The sequence below is a fragment of the Oryzias latipes genome, chromosome 20 (genome assembly GCF_053564925.1).
Source record: "Oryzias latipes strain Hd-rR chromosome 20, Olatipes_Hd-rR_3.1".
Taxonomy (NCBI): domain Eukaryota; kingdom Metazoa; phylum Chordata; class Actinopteri; order Beloniformes; family Adrianichthyidae; genus Oryzias; species Oryzias latipes.
In genome coordinates this window covers 17,269,010-17,290,870 of record NC_136256.1, presented here as the reverse complement: position 1 = coordinate 17,290,870, position 21,861 = coordinate 17,269,010, and the positions used below count along the sequence as shown (strand labels likewise).

General features: G+C 38.6%; 2 protein-coding genes across 15 annotated transcripts; one reads left to right on the top strand and one right to left on the bottom strand.

Annotated features, from left to right (window-relative positions):
* Positions 1–3,082: 3,082 nt before the first annotated feature.
* On the bottom strand, positions 3,083–9,362 carry plcxd2 (phosphatidylinositol-specific phospholipase C, X domain containing 2). The gene is made up of 8 exons (XM_004081218.4): positions 9,230–9,362; positions 8,897–9,033; positions 8,690–8,809; positions 8,305–8,358; positions 8,072–8,227; positions 6,899–7,009; positions 6,575–6,705; positions 3,083–5,142 (listed from the first exon to the last, which is right to left on the bottom strand). Exons 1-8 carry the CDS (start codon positions 9,330–9,332, stop codon positions 4,983–4,985), a joined length of 972 nt encoding a protein of 323 aa, XP_004081266.1. The 5' UTR covers positions 9,333–9,362; the 3' UTR covers positions 3,083–4,982.
* Positions 9,363–9,553: 191 nt separating this feature from the next.
* mak (male germ cell-associated kinase) lies at positions 9,554–21,837 on the top strand. 14 transcript variants are annotated; one of them, XM_078938939.1, is made up of 17 exons: positions 10,545–10,733; positions 12,183–12,420; positions 13,407–13,461; positions 15,868–15,989; positions 16,380–16,459; positions 16,857–16,939; positions 17,438–17,570; positions 17,691–17,862; positions 18,091–18,258; positions 18,367–18,615; positions 18,712–18,920; positions 18,998–19,137; positions 19,244–19,390; positions 20,176–20,262; positions 20,700–20,819; positions 21,020–21,118; positions 21,300–21,837. In XM_078938939.1, exons 6-17 carry the CDS (start codon positions 16,867–16,869, stop codon positions 21,458–21,460), a joined length of 1,758 nt encoding a protein of 585 aa, XP_078795065.1. In that variant the 5' UTR covers positions 10,545–10,733; positions 12,183–12,420; positions 13,407–13,461; positions 15,868–15,989; positions 16,380–16,459; positions 16,857–16,866; the 3' UTR covers positions 21,461–21,837. The 14 variants fall into 14 exon arrangements, with proteins under 14 accessions (XP_078795069.1, XP_020568069.1, XP_078795063.1 ...); XM_078938943.1 differs by lacking the exon at positions 21,020–21,118 and having other exon boundaries at positions 9,554–10,733; XM_020712410.2 differs by lacking the exon at positions 16,857–16,939 and having other exon boundaries at positions 9,556–10,733.
* Positions 21,838–21,861: the final 24 nt, after the last annotated feature.

The following is a 21,861-nucleotide window of genomic DNA, read 5'->3' as shown; positions in this document are numbered from 1 at the left end:
TAAAATGTGCAGTTTATAGTCCCACTTCAATTATCTTTTGATCGGTTTTAAAAGTGTTCCCAGTGGTCTTTTGATTATGATCAGCGTATTTTATCCAAAATCAAAAAACCTGTGTCGTTTTCTAGGAGATTTCTTTGCAAAGAGGCAGGAGCTCATTAGGAATTTGCCTCTGAGTTGTGGGCGGGGCTATTAGTCCAGAGTAAGCCTGTCCTCAGCTCACAGCTCCTCACAACACCAACCTACCATTACCAGTGCAACTAAAATGGTGAGCAATACTGGAGCTATCCAGCCATACAGTTTTGAGCAAGATATCAGCTCTGAAAAAGAAAACAAAGATGTTAATGTATCTATGTGTCTGCAAGTGGATGCATCAGAATGGAGCAGAGCAGGGAGCTTGTGGCCTGCTGTTGTAGGTTCTACTTCACACCTACAAGCTTTTTCCAACTGCATTTTTTTTTTGCTCCAAATTCACAACTATTTGATTTGAGTCAGAAATGCAATTTGAAGCTTAATTTTCTCTGCATATGTCCTCCATCATTAGAGGAGGTCACACTTTGCTTTCACAGTTCTGTTCATAATAATTGAAAGGAGAATGTAAAACTCTAGAGCTTTTCTGGGTTTAGGTTGCATGGAGGCATTAACAAATTAAGTTGAAAATAATCCCAATTTTATGACAAATCAATCAGGAAAAGACAATCCTAAATACAGTACATTGATGCTTCACATGTCTTCGTTTGTGTAACCAGGAGGAGATAGCAAGTACTGAAAAGGAGAGGAGCATACAAGGATTAGCTTACCCAAAGGAAAATTTGAACTCCAACATTATTATTTATATCAGGATGTAAAAAAGGTGCCCATCAATAATAGTGTGCATCCAGAGTAAAAGGCAATGGGTTTAATGGGGGCAGCCTGAAGTGCCATCAAGCATTAATATAAATCTCCTTATGAAGAGAAATAACTTTTTAAAGCACTTTTAAGATGTTTTTTTTTAAATAGAACTCCAGATGAAAGTCAGATTTGAACAAATTTGTTTCAATTTTGTTTATCAAATGCAGAAAAGGTCATTCTAATTTCCAATGTTTGCTGCATTGTCTATTTTTTTATTGAAACAAAAAGTAAGGTCTGGTTGAGTTTTGTTTTTTAAAACGTCCTATAGATGTTTTGAGGGTTGCAAGATGACACAAATTACACAAAAATCTATAAATCATTTAAAGTGATCTATGCATGTAACTTCTTTTTTTTTAAATCTTTCTTAACCTCCACTCAGGGAGTTCTCAGCAGCCCTCTCCATGAGATATGTGCACTATCGCAAAAATCTCTTACATGTTCAGTCATGCATCATTCTGAAGGTGCCATGAGGGAAGAATTAATGCCATCGAAGCTGTACTAAAGGGCATTTTTCAATTGGAATTGTTTGCAGTATACTGAAATGCAAACAACATGTACAGCAGAAGATCGATAAGTTATGTAACCTAAACCCTTTTTGTGTATGTGTGTTCTTGAATTTAATACATGCAAACAAAGTCCTAGAACTGATTCATTGGTCAGACTAAGGTCAGGAAAGCTTTGGCAGTAATAGACACCACAAACATACAAAGACATGAACTTTTTCATTCAAGCATCTTATCTTATCTCTCAGGCAGTGAGCAAATCCGTTGACGGGTAAACAGCCCCAAGCCCTGCTTCACTGTTTCAGCTGCTCCCTAACATGACGAGAAAAGGGCAGTAAGTGCGTTCCTTGGTAAAAAAAGAGCTTTTTTTTAGTTCAGATTACAATTCATCAATGTACACATTTAAGACTACTAACACCAACAGCTTTTGAATTCAAACAGCTCATAAGTGCTTAATTATGCTTTAGAGATGCGATGAAATAAAGTCTGACTAAAAAGAGAGACGCTGGAGCCCGCCTGCTCCTTTTGACTTTCATATCAAGTGTTTCCAGAAGCCGTTGCACTATTATGTCTCCATGGGTGCTTGCAAGCAATGAGAACTGCTAAATTTTCCTAATGACATCATTCGAGAGCATGTGGGTTTAAGAGGCCTGAAGAATGTCCGACAACATTCCCAAAAGAATTCCACAGTTCCCAAGTGAACCCAGGAGGCTGTGCAGGAGCTCTGGAGGCCTCTCTATTGGAAGAACCTGTTGTAAAAGATTACTCTCATTAGGGACAAAAAGAGATTTTTTAATAAAGTTTGAATGAAAAATATTTTCTGGTCTATATCGCAAAGGAGTCTGTGTCGGAACATTTTCCAATTATAAAATATGGGGTGAAACCTCCATGAATGTAATTACTTTTGATCACCTGATGCCCTCCCAGATCTCAGTGTCATCTTTGCTGTAATGCTGTAAAGAATGGGTATACCTATTGAGTTCACATGCTTTCAATACTGTTCTAATGACACACGATTGAGTGAGGCTGACAACACTGAGTGTGTCTTATTGCAAACTAAGGCAAATAGACTGACTCATTCCCAGTAAAGACAGTTATTAGACGCCATGCCACAAGTTTTTAATGCCATTTAAGCACCAGAGTCATCATCTTTTGAACGATAGCGCTAAATTCCCATGTGTAGGACTTTTTTGATCCTTGGTTCTGACATCACTGGGAGAAAATACTAATGAAAAATCAACAGAAATTGTGTTTTCATATGTTCTTTGTTAAACCGATGACTTTAAATACCTGCATAATTTTTAATAGAACACTTTTTCACCTTAACAAGGCATGAAAACAAAGTTTTCGTGTTTTCCACTAATCAAAATGCCCACAAAATGCTCCATTTTTGGCCAGAATAAAGTTTACTGATGATTTATGTGTCAAAACATTCCCTTTAACTGCTTTCACCAAGAACTGCACATGGGGAGAAAGCTGAAGTGTTAAACCTGTTGAAAAAGAAATGAGTGACTGGAAAGAATGACAAACAGTATGCTGTCCAGTATGAGAAAGTCAGAAACCTTTTGCTGCTGTTTCCAACAACAGTAAAAAGTAAAAAAAAAAAAAAAATAGGATTGCTGAGAAGTGCCGTAACATCCCTTTGGATGGAAAGAATTTCAATCTTGACTGAAGCAAATGACACAAACAAGTTTGAATGCTTTATGTCTTTATTGAGTTAAAAAACTCCTGTTCAAGTCATTTCCTCCTTTTAAACCAGGGAAGCCAAACGGGATACAGTGAAGTGAGAGACAAGAAAAGAAGGAGAAGCTCGATCCCAACATCGCAGGAATGCTCACTGTCCAGCCTGCTGCTCTCCCACTTGCCCGCCATGGTATGTGTAATTACTCCACAATTAAAGTGCCTTTGTTTGTCTTCTTGTGGACCTCGAGGTGTTTGATGACCAAACGTGTCAAAAGGTCAGACGTGAAGCTAGAAGTGGATTCACAAAAGGGTGGGTCACTGTGAAAAACCTTTATTAAAAGAAAATATTGTATTTCCCTTTGACTTGGTCAAGAAAAAGACCAGAATCCTGCGGATATTAAGAGTGCATAGTGCCTTTTTTGAATAGCTGCCAGGTATTACTGTATGTGACAAGTTTTGATTGAAACACTAGAAAAAATAAAATGTACAAGCTGATATAAGCAGACGGTTTGGTGTGCTGTATGCGGAAAAAAAAATTAACGTTTGCTCTACTTGCTTCTACACTACAGTGATGTGAAATAATACATACAGGTATAAAGAGATTTAATAAAAGTGCTCTACAAACTTTAACCACCCAATGGATTATGTAATTATAGAGCTTAGTGTTGCCAGAGTAGGTAAAAATGTTACATAAGTCTAACATTTTATCTCATAAACTTCCTGAGATTTTCCACAAATAGTTTCCTTTAAAGTATTCTGACTGAATTTTTCCTTATCGTTCCTAAAGTTGCTTGTTTCTTCTGTCTTTTCCCTCAAGCATTTTTTCTCCCTTCGGTCTGTGCATTGTTCCTCTCCCTAATCTGCCCACAACAATGCACGACGACTGTCACAGCGCTACCATCATACATAATCACTGAGCCTGCAAGGCACACACACATACAAATACACAAGAATACAAAAAATATCATCTGTATTAAGTATTCTGCTTTCACGGATCCTAGTACAAACTTGAAATGCAAGATTAAAAATTGAATCTTCCACCTCCCACAACCACCTTTTTCCAATATTTTGCACATTTCCAACATATTACACATTTCTATTTCTGCATCCAAGCAAAAGGTGTAGCTGCATTTGTATGTTAGCATATTTAAATGAACCTGTGGCACAATTATTTTTTTTACACATATTTGGGTTTCCCTTTTAAAGTACATGCCACTATGGGAAGATGCCACAGTCTGCAGTTTCTATAAGTGTTACTAGTAAGACAGAATTCGCTTTGAGAAACTGTTAAATCAAAAATCACAAGGAAAACGGCTAAATGGATTTTTCTCCATAATCATGGAATGGTGAACACTTTTTTTCATATAAATCCTGATTTTGGAAACGAAGTGTAGCTGAGTGTAGCTATTGATTGATATAAATGCACACACAACACACAAGAAGAGACTGTGAGTGTGTGCTTTTCTTTTCTGAGAATGTGTTCATTCAAACGTTTCATCAGCTGGAAATTGAATTGTCTTGAGATGAAATAATGTTTTTCAGTAACTTGGTTCCAGTTGGAGATGGAATGCAAAAAAGCAGCCAGAGCTGTAGCATGACAGGATTTGGTCAGCCTTATGAGGAGGATTTATAACTGTGCTGCTGGGCACGCCTGCCACTCTCTGATCTCAACTATGGCTCCTTCTAAGTCTTCAGAACTCTGTTCACTGGAGCTACAACCAAAACTAACGAGTTCCAGGAAGATTTAAAGGCTTTTTAATTTCAGAAGAACTTAAATCTAAGTGTATCTATCAGTTAACAGAAGCTTTGTATGTGATTAATTCAATTTAAAAAATCCTAAATTAAATTAAAAAAATAATAGTTACTATAATTTCACAATGAAATGTGTGTCAACAAAGAGTACATGGGTCATCTTGGTTTGAGCTTCTTTTCAGACAGCAGCAGGTTATTGAGTTTGATGACAACGTTGGCAAAGTCAGTGAGTTCCACAAAGTCAGAGGTGATGATGTTGACTCCATCCACCCCTGGCTTCTGACTTTCAATCCAGGACATGATGGTTGGCAGATTTCTGGAGCCACAAAAGAGGAAAGTTAGTTTTAGAAGTGTTACCAAACTATAAATCCACTACGCTGTGAGGGTAAACGAAGGAACCGAGAGAGGAAAAATAGTTCAAGGGAGTGTCTGTCACTGAGAGAACAACTTTTCCATAGCTGCCTTGTAAAGTTTTTGTCTGCACACTCACAAACACCCAGACACCAACACTGTGTCACTTCAACATTATCCATAATCCACTATGTCAACCGAGACCAGAACAAAAGCAGGAAGTTCAAATGTTTAGCCACGAGAGGTAAACAATCCCATTTCCTCCAAGGTGCAGAACTAGGTCACCTCCTGTCTCTCTGGAGTGTCTGTTTGGGCCTTTTCAAACTCAGCTCTGGCGTCTGCTTTTCTCTGAGCCGAAAATGCGGAAAGTGAATCTTTGGGTTGGGAGATGCGCTGGTTTTCTATTTAAATTTTAGGTTCCATAACTGGATTATCATAAAAGTGACTTCAAAGAATTATGAAAAGATCGACGACGTGTTACTTTTTTGTTAAATACACAAGATGTGTGGATTAGGATGTTTATCTAGTCCAAGTTTTTTGGTAAAAATATATTCCAAATGAGCTATTTGATAAACAATTATTAAATATTGTTTTAGTTAATAAAGTTTTGTCCTTTACGTTTCGAGTTTTATTGTGTCAGATAAATGATTAAAATGAACGTACAAGGTTTAATCTACCATTAGAGTGGTTTGTTATTTGAGTTTACTTAAAGCTTATACTGATTTTTTTAATTGGAATTCTATACCACTCTTATCATGTTTATATTTGATGGTAAAAGAATGACGGTGGATAGAAAAGCCATGTTTGATTTGACGTCAATCTCCTGCAGAAGGAGGATCTTATTTGGCACAAGGTGTATTTTATTTTGAAAGGAACTTGTATGTGATGCCGTCAAAGGTAAAAGAAGTTAAAATTGTTGTATAAAGAATATTATAGCACTTTTGTTTGTTAATATAAAATATAAAATGTTATTCTACATTTTATGAATGCATGGCCAAAAAAATATAAACGAATTGTATTTTTATATACGGTGAAGTGGGACTTTGTGCGTCTCGCTGGGTTTCGGTCGGTAGGAAACTGGACCAAATGGCTCTTTTAGCATTAGAGATTGCAGATCGTTGATCCAGATATTTACTGGTATACATTTTTTTTGTCTTATACGTGCTAACAGCAGCATTTACTACCCCCTACAGAGAGAAACTAACTTTTAAAACTTCCAAAACACTCAACAAACTAATATACAGATCACAAAATGCTCAAACTTGTCTGATTTTTTTTTATTTTGCTAACAATATCTTAAAAAATGACACATGGCTACACAGTACTTGCAACGGTGTGTTTTAGCAATTTTTTATGAAAAGGAAGAGCTTTTTTAAATTCCAAAAATTCACACTGACCTCTCCACCAGGTAACTGCGCAGTCCCCACACAAGACCCTTAGCCACAGTGTTGACTGTTGGTGTGAGGATAGCCTGGGTAACATGGAAGGACCCCTGTTTGGCTCTTTCCTTTAGTGTCATCTCAAGGAACTGCAGAGGAGAAAAGTAAAAGCTCTTGAAGGAAACACCGGGAAACTTAAGCCTTCTTGAAGTCATTCTAGATAACAGATAATTTCGATGGAAAAGCAGACATCTACATGGGTGGGGAAAACAAGCAACACTAACTTTTAGTTGGATCTGTCAAATGCAAAGAAGCACAGAAGACTTCGAGACGTTCTCGTACCTGTATAAGCTTGTTTGGCTCAGTGGTATTTGCCCAGGGAGCGGGAATTTTATTTCCAGGCCACATGACAGGGATACTCTGTGCTGACGGATGATGGTAGAATACAATCACCTGCAAGGGAAAAAAGGAAACAAATTACACTGAAAGCTGGAATTACTGTAAATAGCTTGTTCAGATGGCCAAACGGGTATTTTTAGGGTTGAATAATGTTTAGTAACTTGTGTTTTATTCTGCTCACAGTTACCAATGTTTAAAAACAAAAACAATTGATCTTTATTAGTGTGCATTAAATCTTAGGGTGCCTTTACATAGACTTTTTTGGTGTAAGAGTGAGAGGAAAGGCTGCCCTCTGCAGGCACTTTGTATAATCTCCTCCTCTTTGTCTTTATCCTGTCCTTCCTGTCCTGACTGCTGCACTTTCTCTGTCCCCTTTGCCAAGTAAGCCAGTCACAGATTAGGGTCAAGGGAAAAGGAAATTAGTGTCAGTTCTTATTGAGACCTAGCACACTATGTAACATTCAAATATCAGGGTGCAAACATAAAAGAAATGCATGGACAAAAATGTAAATGTGACATCAAAGAAGGGTTTAGTAAAGAAGGAAAGGTTAAAAGGTCGGAAAGGGAAAGGTGACAAGTGTTAATTGGATGATGCTCACTGCAAATTCTTCCCCAGAAAGACTTTAAGTGGCAGAGATTAGTTAATTCACTATTTTGTTGGGTCTAAGAACAAATGTGAGAGCTGGATTGCGACAGCTTAATCTCAGTCAACCAAATTCATAATCTTTTTGGTTTCTTTTGCAAACCCCCAAAAAACTATTTTAGTTAGTTTTCATTGTGAAAATTCATATTTTTATTGATTTTAGTTCAGTTTATTTCACTGGTTATTAGAAATTGGTTTTAAATAGAAATTTGAGAAAAAATGAATTAAATCTATTTAAATCCTAAACTTATCTAGACATTAGATGCAGGTTATGAAACTACATTACTCTCATAGGCACAATAAAATTTAACTAGCAACAAAGTTTGTAGCTGCTTAAAGACAAAACAACTTTATTTTTAAGTGTAATATATATATATCATATGTGTGTGTGTGTGTGTGCGTATGTTTACAATTGTGGGGAAGCAAACCTTGGCTGAACATTTGCACCTGTAAATGTTCAGTGCAGACCTCACCTGGTATTTCTTCTCCCACATGTAGTCCAGAGTGATGCTTTCCACAGCACAGTTTTTGCACAGCTTGCTGCCAAACACTTGTTGCAGCATGCTAATGAGATGGACGTGATGCTCTGCCTCCATTGCATAGTAATGATTAAAATCCAAAAACACCACCTGAGTCAGGAGTGGACTGTTAGCACAAAAGCAATTGAGCAGCAAAGCTTTTTATGTTGCCTACAAACAATAATCACCTCTTTCCTGTGTCTGGTTAGGAAGGTGTTAATTTCTAACAGGCCATCCCTCACCTTTGGAAGCAGACAGGAGAAAAGCTGGAGGTCAGCTGACATAAAAACTGAGCTGAAATGTCAAGATCAAAGTGTGTCTTTTTTTTTTACAACCTTGAAATTACAGGTGAAAGCAGTTTAGTGCAAAATCCTGTCATTATCACATCAGTATTTTTCTAAAAAGCATTTCCAGCTTGCAGTCGTTCTCATGGCCAAGTCCTTGGAAAAGAGTCAAATAAGAAACAGGCAGGTTGGAATTCCAGAGGACCCATTTCAGAGAAGGGGTGACCTCACTCTGATCCCTGTAGCGTGAGTCATCTCTGGAAGCACAGATGTCAGGTTCTCTATTCACCTTGTGTCCAAAGAGGCCGTGGATAAAATAGATCTCGTTGCCCAGTTCTCCTGGTTTAGAGGAAACTCTGAGATCAAAGTAACGGATTCCTGCATCGAGCTGCTCCCTGAATGTCAGATTCTAAGAACAGAAATGAGACGATCCTTAAATTCATGGAGACCATACACAAGTGACCAAATCTATAGTCTGATTATTTGGGGCATCTACCTGTGTCATTGACCACTTTACCATAACCTTCTTTGCCAAGACGCTGAACATAGTGGCCAGATACTTCACATAGGCCTTCTGATCTGGAGCCACAGGCGCGTGCACATCTACCCAGAACGTGAAGGAGTCATGAGATCCTGAAAGGAAGAGGAGGAGGAGGAGAGAGTGAGAGATCTGACCTAAAGGACACGTTGTTCTCACGACACTCAAAAGATTAAACTGGAAACACAATGAATCTGTTAGTCCCTTTATTTATAATCCACTGATCGATATTAGTTGGGCATAGATGTATAATTTGACTTTATTTAAAGTGTTTCCGGTTTGGCTGCTCACCTGGCACCGCGAGGCATTTGAGGGGCATGGCACTAAGTCTGGATGGCAGAGAACCCATCCAGTCGGCATTGACGTTGCCGATTCCTGCAGGTCTGGTCCTCATCTCTGCAGCATCAGGAGCCCGCTTCCTGGCCCGGATGCACGCCCGGTAACCAAATCCCGTAAAACAAGCGATCACGATCCATTTTCATCATGGAAGGTTCCAGTTTGTTTATTCTCTACAAACCAGAGCAGCAACGAGCGCCATCACCGGTGTGCAACCGGCGCGCAGGTTGGGCCGCAACTGCGCAGCGTTGACAAGGCCAAAGAGAAAGAGGAGTTAACGACCGCGGTAAGCCTCTTATGGTCAATTCCCACTTGTTACACCCTTCTCTCCCGCCCCCTTCTTCTGCTCCTGGACTTAACCTGCTCCGCGGGAAACCTACAACCTTTCCCAGGAAAAGCGGACACTTTTTTTTAACCTCCTCAAGGTGAGAAACCTGGAAGATTTAGTCGATTTTTGTTTAGTCAGCATGTTCCATAGTTCCAGCTTGGCAGGATGGATGCGCATAAAGCAGTAATCAGCTCAAATGGATCATCTTATCAGTGAGGGGATGCACAGCAACACCCATGATGAGGCCCAAACGGGTTAATTTGTCAAAGCACGATGCGATGAATTTATTCAGTTAGATAAGTAAATAAATAAACATGCCAGGAGGCTTTGAACTTGGATTCACCAAATATATCCCGTTAAGTGTGGCGCATATAAACTTAGATGGCTTTTTACTGCCTTAGTTTTAGCAGTTTGTAAAAACAACGACTTTTATTCCACTGTTTAATAAAATGTGGTAAAACAAATGCGGTAGACTAAATATTTTTTCTTCTTTTACGTGAATGTAATAGATTAAGACAAAGTGTTGAACAAATATAAACTAAGGGCAAGACTTACAGTGTTTGATTGTATGACCACGTGGCGCCATCTAATGGTTGAAGTTGCTAATTGCTACTGCTTAAACGAGCATATTGAATAATTGCATTTTCTAGAATATTTTAAAAGCTTTAAGAAAAAAAAGAATAGTATGTATCTAGTACTAGCACATAAACTTGGTTTAATGTCGTTTCACATGGAAACAGACTCAAAACAACAAATAAAAATAGATCCTATAGCTGGGATTTTACGTGATGCATTTTTATGTATTTCTTTTATTATTGGTCTGCACATTATCATGTTTCGGGAAAACGTTAAAACCAGCGTTACAAACATGAACAGATTCGGATTTCGATTTACGCGGAGTTTAAGTTTAAGACCCATGATGCTTTGCGGCTGCGTGGGAGAGACTTACGCCTCGAGTCCGACGGCCAAAACAGGCGTCTCTTTGCTGTGTGCGTTTCCATGGAGAATTGGAGCGCACACGCCGTGGTCTTATCGTGAGAGCTGAGCCCCTACTGTGTCCGAGTTTCTCTTTATCAGCAGCTATCACCTGTGGCAGACAACGGCTGAGGGAGGGAGCGACACCTCTAGCTGGTGAGTTTGACAGGGACTATAAGATAAAGGGGGGACACCCCCGCCTCGTTACTGTAGAAAGATCAACGCCACAAGCCTGACATGAACGTTATCTATCTATGAGTAATTAATATCATTATATTACTATAATCACTATTATTTTTCTTACCTAAATTCTAATTCTACGAACATCATTTATGAATACTCCGTTCAAATTCCTTAATACAGTAAATAAAAGTTTTGCAATGTAAACAATTACGATTCAGTGATCCTATTTTGCTCCGGACAAAATAAAATGCCATGTTTGTATTTTTCCATTGTGCTTCATGTGTATTTTTAACCTTGATTAGTTCCCTAAGGTCATGTGGGTTGTGGATCTTAATTCCTTTTAAATCCGTCCCCAGCAGATTACAGACCCGTTCTTGAAGCAGCCCAGTGGATTTGCCTGGTTTTCTTTGATGTTTTAAATTCTATTTGTTTGTGCAAAATTAGTATGATTATTATCGTAACTAGTGTATTTTTAGTGTTATTTACTGTTTTAATAGAGCTCTGTGGTGACATTCACTTATTAAATTCAATTCTTTTCTCTTCTAATCAATTGAAACAACAGGTGACACGTTTTGACATTTTTTAAATTTTACTCTGTTATGTGAGCCATATCTAATATTTGTGTCAGAAAGGGATTCCAGTGTATAGTCAATAAAAATAAATCTTATTTCTTTTTTATTTGGCTGGATGCAGTTGCTTTTTATTGTTGTTTGAGACTTAAACAATTCAAATGTATAATCATTTTGTAATAATAACCATCTAGTAGTGCACTTACTTGGCCATCTCCCTGTCACTGCTTATTCTGTTGGTTTTTTTTTTTTTTTAACGTAAAAATCTATTCATGAGATCCAAAACAGCCTTTTTATCCGGATGTGATGCATCCATGGAAAATTATTAACTTTGTGTTTAAAGGTGCTCGGAAGCTACTTAATTAATGAGGAGGTCTGATTAGTCATATTTATAAAAGCTAAGGCTATTGCTGCTTTGGATTGCAAACAGTTACCATCCACAAATAACAGTTGTTTTTCATGATGCCTGAACAAAGCAGCTGATGGAGATTGTGTTTTGGACTGAGAGGTATTACAGCAGTCTGATTGGTGTGGCCCCGTGGCGTCAGGTAAATCCTCTTGACGAGCAGGGTGCCTGGGGAAGGTGCATGTTGGTGATGTAACATCCTATTTGCATCTCTGTTGGGCTTAATCTTCCTGAGGCTTGCCATGTCATCTCCCTTGGGTGCTCATGTCGGAGCCTCCTGCAAACACTAACGTGGCACGTACCTAATCCTCCTCAGTTGGTGAAGAGCAGGAAACAAACAGCCCAACCTTTCAGTTGTTGCATAGATGTTGAAGGCAGTATAGAGGAGGGGCTTCACTTTACAGAATTCTGCTTGTAACATTTAACCTTTTTTTAATTTTTTTTTAGTTCCATCGCTCCCTGACCTGCATGTCAAATGGATTTGCTAAAAAGTTGAGTTTTAAACTCAAGTTTCAGGAGCAAAAGAGCACGAGAAAGACGGATCTGATCAATGAAAAAACATTAGGCGGCTGTTGAAAGAGATGATGAATCGCTACACCACCCTGAAGCAGCTGGGTGATGGCACCTATGGGAGTGTGCTGATGGGGAGAAACAACGAATCTGGAGAATATGTGGCCATTAAGAGGTGGGTCTGATCATTTCTGTTATTAACAAATCATTTTTAAGGTTTTCTTAAAATCCTGAGACGTAAAATCCTGATAGAATAATGGAAATCATTCCACTTGACAGTGAGGATGTTGCTCTACAATGAGGTTAAACCATGAAAATTTTTGATCAACGAAACTTTGACAAAAAGGACGTTTATTTTTTATTTTAAACTTTTCGAATGATTTGTTGAATAAAACTAGCCATCTCTCATTTACAGTATTTAAACAAAACAACGGCAAAAAAAAAATCACTTTTGCTATTTTTGTGTAGCTCCTGTATTTTAAAAACTTTTCCCTCCAATCTAAACTGCCCTATAAAACCAGAAGACTATAGGACCAAGATAGTCTGACAAATTCAGTTTCCCTGTCAGCATAAGTAAGCAACCAAACCGGTTTGCGTTGCCTTGCTTCTGCGACACAGTCTCAAGCGTCAATAATAAATGAGAAAGCAGGGAGATGTGTCTTGTTGACCATTTGGTTACTGTGCAAGAAAATACGTGCGGTCTTGATAAAAGCCAGAGAAAGTGGAGGGGGGAGGGTGTTTCAGGTTGCTGGCATTGAGGAGGGAACTAGGAGAAATGGATATGTGCTATTCTAAAACGCTTACGTAATTCCAGAGGGATGGAGACACAATGTGGACTGGGGAAGAGAAGTGAACGCCAGCTGGTATTGTGTTCACAAACATGGCAACACATGTGCTGATCTACATGCCTTTTTAACTAAATGCTACAGTTTCTTTGACTTTTTGGTTTTCTTCTTCTTCTTTTTTTAACATAATTGGTTGAAATAGAAATTTGAACAGGTCCAAAAAACTCAATTATTAATTAAGTCAAACAAAGGAGTGCTGTTGAGAGAGTTCCCGTGTTATGATGTGTCTTGGATACAGTGATGGTTGTGTCACCATCTTCTTCAGTTGCATTCTTGCATTTTTCCAGAGTTGTTCTTTTTCCTTGTCTTTTTCCAGGATGAAGAAGAAATTTTATTCATGGGATGAGTGCATGAACCTAAGAGAAGTGAAGGTAAGAAGGGAAATCTTTACTCTTGAACAAGCAGCATTTTTTGTAAAGTATGTCAAATGGAAATTGTGATTTTATCCAAATCATAGACATTTCTTATGCTACGTTCACACCGGGCATGTGTTGTACAGTAAAGGATGCGCTAAACGTGGGTTCTTGGTGTTCACCCCTGATACTAGTGCATGTACCTACACATAGAAGAGGCTTGGTGCAAAATTTTGAAGCTGTTCAAACCTATTTATTAATTTCTCCCCCATGATCAATTTTCAAACCAGTGGAACTTCCATGAATTGAAAAGAATGCTACCCACACCTCACTTCCAAATCCGAGTCTCTGATTGGTCAAACTGGTTTAACTTTCAACGTATTTCAACACGTAGAGCCTGAAATTGGACGTAACCCTTGTGCTATCCTAGGCACTTTACCATTGGGAGTTGGGTCATCTAGACCCACTAGACCAGGGGTGTCAAACATCCGGCCCATGGGCCGTTTCCGGCCCGCCAGGTGGTTTAGCCCGGCCCACACATGAAGAGTAAAATTCATAAGGATGTTTAAAAAAGAAAGCAAGTTTCTAGTCAATTCCTGTGGCGAGTTATGATTTTTTAAAGAAATAACCGAAATGCGCAAATCCACCACTAGGGGGAGAAAAGAAAAAGCTTAACAGGTGAAACAACATAACTCTGTGAATTCCCTGTGAGCCTCAACACTGAAGGATGATCAGTAGTGACACCCTAATGACCAAAATTTTGTCAAAAAGAAAAAAAAGGTTGAAGTGAAGTCCTGAGCTTTCCAGGAAAATGGAAAGCGTTTTATTTGTTCACGGAGCTGAATGCAAACCTGCATGCTTGGTATGTCATCAACAGGTTTTCCAAGAATATAACATCCAGCACCACTATGAGACTCACCACAAAGAAAAGTTTCACCATTTGCGGTTAAGAAAAAAAAAGATTTAGCAACTATTAGCTGGACCGATAAATAACCATCTGGATTTACTGCAGCCGTGATGTCAGTGATGGAGCAGTGACACCTAGCTACCTTACAAGTTGGACCAAACATCCAATCCATTTTCTGATGGTGAACTTATTGAAAAAAGCTGAAGGCTGCAGAAGTCTTCCCAAAAAGCAGTCGACCTTAAACATGAGTCTGTCAAGAATTACCACTTTAGATCCAACATCTCTGAGGAAACATGGGCAGCCATATGAAGGAATCCAGTCATTTATTGTATTTTCAGTCACTATTGATGAAAGTACCAATATCACAGATGTATACAGCTGTGCATATTTATTAGAGGTGATGAAGAGACGTCACAGTGGAGTTTCCTGAATTGATGGACACAACAACAACTGATGACGTAGTCAGCTCTCTAGTTAGTGTGCTGGACGATGTTGAAGTGAACTGGTCACATGAAGTAATTTTGGTCACTGATGGCGCCCCATCAAAGGTCAGGAAGAAGGCAGGTGTTGCCACAAAATTCAGGCAGAAACCAGGAAAAGATTCTTATAATAATTAATGATAATAATAATGGACATTTCATTGTGTTTTGCACACTTGAATGACAGTAAATGTGTTTCTGCACAGGATTTCAATCCTGATATTGACGGTCTTGTGAAGTTTCAGGAGAGAAAGGAGGTTAACTCCAAACTCTTATGTTCACAAATTTTTGCAAGTTTAATTTAGTGTAATTTTGTCATCGTTTGGACGTTTACATTTTAGGAAGATGTTTCATTTTTTTCTGTAGCCCCTCTTGAATTTATTATCAGGATTGCTTCAGTGTCAGATTTAAAATATTCATTCTGTCTAAAATTCAATAAAGCAATATTTTTTAAAGTGAAATTAATTTTATTTAAGATCTATTGGCCTCTGTGAATGAATGTGTAATAAGAAATGATTAGGCTACCATGTTGGTTGAGGCATGTTTTCCAATTGGGTAAAAAAACAAGAATAAAGCTGTTATTTTGCCTTTACGCTAATGGTCCGGCCCACTTGAGATCAGACGGGTTGAATGTCGCCTCCGAACCAAAATGAGTTTGACACCCCTGCACTAGACAGTGCGCTGAACCTTTTTTCTTCAATGATTTGTGATCCTCACTGGTGTCCATGGATTACATGAAATCTTTCCACCTTGTCCACCTTTGTCATGGTAGGAATAACACGTCAAAGTAAGGGTGGGGTCATCTAAGATAGCACAAGGGTTAAAGACTTGTGTAGCGATGCATGAATGTTTGAATTTTGAACGCGGAAGTCCAAAACCCACGAGTTTAAATAGACTTTACATTGGTAGTAGTCGCTTGAACGCACGCTGACAACGCCTGTGTGAACGTAACATTACACTAAATCTGATGTCAATTAGATGCACTAAATACTGTTTTTTTTCTTTTAATCTTTTGTATCTTCCACAACATCACTACAGTCACTGAAGAAGCTGAACCATGCAAACGTGGTGAAACTAAAAGAGGTTATCAGAGAGAACGATCACCTCTACTTTGTCTTCGAGTACATGAAGGAGAACCTGTATCAGCTGATGAAGGACAGGTAGGAAAAGTATCTACAGGGCAAACATTTTGGTTGGGAAATTATTTGTCTACCAGAAGTAAAAAGCAGCTAAACACTAAAGTTGTAAGTTGAATCCAGGGATTTCCAGTATATTTATATTTATTCCAGTATTTGTGTCACCTCATCATGCAGTTCCTTCTCTCAATAAATTTTGTAAACAGCTGTTGCCTAGCTGCATCTGTGGAAAAATACTTTGACTTTAGATTAGATTCCCACAAGTGTGCAACGATTCAAAACACACCTGAGATTTGCTGTTAGAGATAACAACAGAGTTACACCAAGCACCCAGGGTGGTACAGCCTTTGGTTGTGTAATAGAGAGAAAATAATACTGTCTACTTAAAAAAGCATGTTGGTTTTATGTTTACAGAATAAAAAAGTTTCCAGAGTCAGTGATAAGAAATATAAGCTTTCAGATTTTACAAGGCCTGTCATTTATTCACAAACATGGTAGGTATGCCGCACCCTCCTCCTGTTTGCAAGCGTGTCACAGGGGTTCCATCCTGCAAGATTCTGAATTTTTATCATTTCAAAGTTCATGAATTTCTTCATACCATAGGGTGAGATTATATAAATGAACCCAACACAATATTAATCGAACCTTTCATCTAATTCTTGTAGTATGTGAACCCTCTGTGGCTGCTTTGCTGTGTGTTTTCTGCAACTGATTTAGGTTGTTCTGCATGATGAATGAGTGTGATGTAACCGTTGAATTAATAAATAACTTTAATGTGAAATTAAAATAACATTCACAGTGTATTCTGGGCTTCCCTTTTCCTGCAACTTTTTCTCTCTCAAAATTTCTCCTTTTTTCCTTCCCTCCTTTATGTCTCTGCTGTGCTGTTAGAGAAAATAAGATGTTCTCGGAAAATGAAATTAGGAACATCCTGTTTCAAGTGCTGTCTGGGTTGGCTTTTGTGCATAAGCATGGTAAGCATGGCATCTTTTTCTTTCTGTTGCTTCTTTGAAACGTACAATGTAGACCGCTGTGTAGTGGCTTTGTTTTGTGTGAATCGGTCTTGTCACTGTACAACTTATTGCTAATATGTTTGTGTTGCAAATGTGTTCACACTAGTTTTTCTTTATGTTCATAATGACTTTTTTTACACATTGATTGGGTTTTGTTTGCACTCATACTTTAGCAAATTGATCCATAGGTTAACACTTAAAATATATACAGCTATTTATATAACAAGAAATGTATATATGTTATAATTACTTTATTATCTATGCATTATACCCTTTCTGTAATGAGTTTGATCAATCTGTGTGATGTTTTTATTATATTGACTACAATTAATGCTTGAAATAAAAATAAATCAAATCAAATTATCATTTTTATAACCTATTTAGAAACTATTATAAAAACTGTTCTAAAAAATACCTGTACAGTCTTTTAAAGTAATTTTTGGGAATAATTTTACACAGGTTTCTTCCATCGAGACATGAAGCCAGAGAATCTCTTGTGTATGGGCCCAGAACTTGTCAAAATAGCAGATTTCGGACTGGCTAGAGAGATCCGCTCCAAACCCCCATACACAGATTATGTGTCAACCAGATGGTGAGTATTTAAGAACGACTAAACAAGTTCAATACAAGATAGACCCATAAAAGCACTTCTTTACTTTAGATTTTCAAGCTAATATGATCAAATTACTCATTTCTTTTCTTTCATATTAAGGTATCGTGCTCCAGAGGTTCTTCTCAGATCCTCCACTTACGGCTCTCCCATTGACTTGTGGGCTGTGGGCTGCATCATGGCTGAACTTTACACACTCAGGCCTCTTTTCCCAGGAAACAGTGAAATGGATGAGATCTTCAAGATCTGTCAAGTACTGGGCACGGTGAAAAAGGTGAGAAGACAATATTTGGGGAAAGGCAGGAGAGTTAAATCAAAGCCCAGATGTCAATCAAAAACATCGTTTATCATATCAAAAATCTGAATTCATATTGCAATTTGTTGCAAATCCATTTTCATATGGATTCTTACGTTTTAGCCTAAAGTTAGATGGTGCATATAAAGAAAACCTGGTTTTGCACATTAAATATAGATATTTAAGATAATGTTTTTCCTCATTCAGACTGAATGGCCAGAGGGTTACCAACTAGCATCTGCTATGAACTTTCGCTTCCCCCAATGTGTGCCCACCCATTTAAAGACCCTCATCCCTAACGCCAGCAATGAAGCTATTGCCCTGATGAAGGATTTCCTGCAATGGGATCCAAAGAAAAGGCCAACTGCTGCACAGGTATAAGACCAGAAGTTTGAACAAAAAAAAATCCTAAAGTTTATGTTATTAAAAACTACAATTTAAGTGGCTTTTTGTCAAATGTGTCCATGTATTCTCTCCGACTAGGCCCTGCGTTACCCGTACTTCCAGGTGGGTCAGGTCTTGGGACCTCGACCTCAAAGCCAGGAGCTAAAAAAGATGCAGAACAGGTCGATGGTCAAGAAACAGAATTCTGAGTCTAAAACAGACCCCCTGCAGTCCTCATCAGAGTCCAAAGCCTCCACCACTTCCTCCAGAAATCACCAGCAGCATCAGCCTCTTCAGCAGATCGCCCTGCCTCAGACGGACAGTCAACCAGGAGGACTCGGCCACACGGTGAGTCGCTTTAGACAATGATATGTTTCAGGTGGCAGAATGACCTTTTTCCCCTTCTTTGAGTAGTTGTTAAGACAATGATGTTGTCCTCTATAGAAAGCAGCACCGGCTGACGTTGAGAACAGCATTGGGGGCAGTGGTACTGCGCTGCTGAAAAGCGGCCGGCGCCGCTGGGGACAGTCGGCTGCCAAGACAACAGACAGCTGGGAAGATTCTGACCAATCAGAGTCTGCAGTCTCCAACTCTAAGAAGCCCAGCCTGGGTAATGCAGACGAAGATGGGAATGTCAAAGAGCAGTGTCCTCAGTGAGTGCTGAAGCATCTTTATGGTCAAACACAAGCTATCAAGCCATCAATGCCATAAAGCGGAATTCTCATTGTAGGCCAAAGAAGCCGAAACCTCTGTACTCCTTCAGCACCGTTACTAAGCTTCCGAGCAATGTTAAGGTTGGTCAAATGGATTCCAGCCTCCCTGGGTCTGCAGCGAGGCAGCACTATCTCAGCCAGTCCCGTTACTTACCAGGTATGTACAAATTCTTTTTCTTTTCATCTTTTACATTCTTTAGAGGATCAAATCGTAGTAATTCATTCAGCTCTAGCTTTATTCCTATTTTATTTGCTGCTTTAAGGCTTGATTGGCAAGAATGAGACTTCTTCTGGAGATAAGGACTTGGGTGGTATGACACTGCGGGACCTGTGGGAGAACTCCTCAAACGCTTTAAATAAACCATTAGCTCCTATTGGAAAAGGATTACATTTCAGCAGAGCAAACGCAGGTAAAGGCTGCCTGGACCTTATGCAGGGGGGTTAAAGGTTTTTTGGTGCAATGCACAGAGCAGGGAATCCTGGTTTGCAGCGCAAACATGTAGAAGGCGTAATTTCTTAGAAAAGCCCGACTATCAGACTAAATAATCTTATAGTGATGCTGCAGTTTAATGACATGCAAACATGTCTAGACTTTTTAAAGCTGTTCACTTTTTTGGTGCTAAAACCTTTTATTAAATATTCCTTACTACATTCCTTTACATCATTTTCTTGATCTTAGAAATAATTCTTTTGGAGGCTTCAGCTTAAATCCTCACCATGAGCCTCACAAAAGGCATCAACATGTTTCATTTTTTCCAGCAGCTGTCAGGGTCCTCTAGTTCTTTAAAATATTATGCTTCCTATTTCATGGCCCACGAGCAGCAGAGGTCGAGGCTAATAATTATTTATAAATACACGTCTGAAAGCATTAGTATTGGGCTAAACTGTCTGCAGCTACTTGAAGCGTCTATAAATCATTTGTGATGTCGGCAGACACTCAATATGTGTTCCTTTCTTGCCCCTTCCACCTTTCATTATCCATTCATGAGATTAAGGCTGTCTGTGGAAGATCAAGTGCTCTCTGCTGCACCCCTCCACTCATTTGTTCCTCCTTCACACAGTTTGCTTTCCTTTTATTTGACTATCACTTTAAGTCTCCTAATTTGATCTTCTCTTTTTCTGTCCTTTCATTGCTTTGGGTTTTTTTTCCCTCTCCTCTCTCTGCATCTCCATAAACTCTTGGATGTGTGATTAGAAGAGAACTCCACTAAATCCTCGGATAGCACACCAGAGAAAACGATTGTCAAAGAAAGAATCCTGGAGAAAATCGACTTGTCCAAAGGTATTTCATGGAGACTAAGGCAGCTTGTTGTGTAAACATTTCAACTGTAGAGCAGTGAATGGTTTGAAGTATGTCAAACATCCAGGGAGGCAGCCTCGGTATTCAAGATAGTAACTTAACATCAGAATGAATGCAAAAAAGCTCGGCAGAAGACAAAGGTGCAAATAAGACCCGAGAAGTGAGACCTCCAGTGGAGAAACACAAAAGAAATCATTGGAAAACACTATGAATGTTGTCCTTTGGGTCAAGCTGCTTTGTTGTGCTGCTTAAACAAGGAAGTGTCTTTTTTTGGTCCTGTAACCTTTGCAACAGCAGCCTCACTTTTGTTCTTTTTTTGTATTCATGCTTTTTTTTTTTAAATCAAAATTTCCTCAGTTCTGCATGTAATCAAAAAGAAAAAAAAACAACCTTTATACAAGTTTTTCTTTTAATTAAAGGAAATTTTGTGAGCACCAAGTACAACCTGTCCACCGGTTACATCCCATCCCTGCTGAAGAAAGAGGTGGGCTCAGTGGGACAGAGGATCCAGCTTGCTCCCCTGGGCGGCCAGCATACAAGTAAGGGCTTCTTATCAGCAAAAAGAGACTTCAAAATGATTTATGCTTTAACCTCTTCCTTAATTATCTTATTAAAAAAAACACGCTGTTTCTCAAAATCTTGATTATATGCTGCATTCTTTAGGAATCATTCTTTCCCTTTGTTTTATTTTCTGACACTTACTCCAACTTGATTTCACTACTTTCCCTCACTCTTTCAGTCAGCCCCTCCTCTTCTTCACCTGATAATAAAAAAGAAAAGAATAAATCTGCAAAACTCAAACCCATATCCAACTCATCACTCAATGAAGCTGCTGAAGGTACTTTCACATCCTTTAGGCAACTAGTGATTCAGTTTTTTTGTCTTAATTTCATCCAAATTTAAGTTACAAAACGGTTTTGATTTTCTCTTCTAACACGTTTCTAAGTCTGCCAACACAGTCACATTTCTGATTGTGAGTTTGGAGAAACTAAAAACGCGTGGAATCCATGTTTCTCCAGATTTTGAAGGCTGGAGGAGGCGTGCCGACTGGAATCAGGTGAAAGGGAACAGCTATGCAGCTCTGGGAAAAACTTCAGGAAATCTCCTGAGCAAAGCCCCAGCTGTCCAAACTGTGCACGGCAGGGTGGACTGGACATCCAAGTATGGCGGAAACCGATAGGTCGGTGAAAACACCAAGACAAGTTCTTGTTCAAAACCTCTGACAGGGTTGGTGTGTTTTCTAAAGATGGGTTAAATAAATTGCTCCATTTTGGAAACAATGATTGCCAATAACAGACAAAAATATATTTGTATGTGCTTGGACATTCTAACAGGAAATGAAATGTAGCAAACTTTTTTCAGGTCAGTTGCTTTGATTTCACTTGCTGATTTAAAAAAAAGCAAATTTTCATAGAGAAACTTTTTAAAAAGCTAAATTCTCAGCTTGCTGATGATGTAGTGGGAATGGAAATGTTATGAGCGGATGATAAGATTTATTTGTATGATACATTGAATGTGTATTTTGTAATTTTGTATGAATAAATATGTAAACTTGAATTGTGTATTCATTATGTAAAAAAA

What these genes read in the sequence shown, in the direction of transcription:
- mak (XM_011488815.4), top strand. Translation starts at nt 12,317, where the DNA reads ATGATGAATCGCTACACCACCCTGAAGCAGCTGGGTGATGGCACCTAT. An exon ending in GAATATGTGGCCATTAAGAG is followed by an intron (nt 12,421 to 13,406) that starts GTGGGTCTGATC and finishes GTCTTTTTCCAG; the next exon opens with GATGAAGAAGAAATTTTATT. An exon ending in GAAAATCGACTTGTCCAAAG is followed by an intron (nt 20,263 to 20,699) that starts GTATTTCATGGA and finishes TTTTAATTAAAG; the next exon opens with GAAATTTTGTGAGCACCAAG.
- plcxd2 (XM_004081218.4), bottom strand. Translation starts at nt 9,332, where the DNA reads ATGAGGACCAGACCTGCAGGAATCGGCAACGTCAATGCCGACTGGATG. An exon ending in ACGGCCTCTTTGGACACAAG is followed by an intron (nt 8,359 to 8,689) that starts GTGAATAGAGAA and finishes CTGCTTCCAAAG; the next exon opens with GTGAGGGATGGCCTGTTAGA. An exon ending in AGCCAAACAAGCTTATACAG is followed by an intron (nt 6,706 to 6,898) that starts GTACGAGAACGT and finishes TCTCCTCTGCAG; the next exon opens with TTCCTTGAGATGACACTAAA.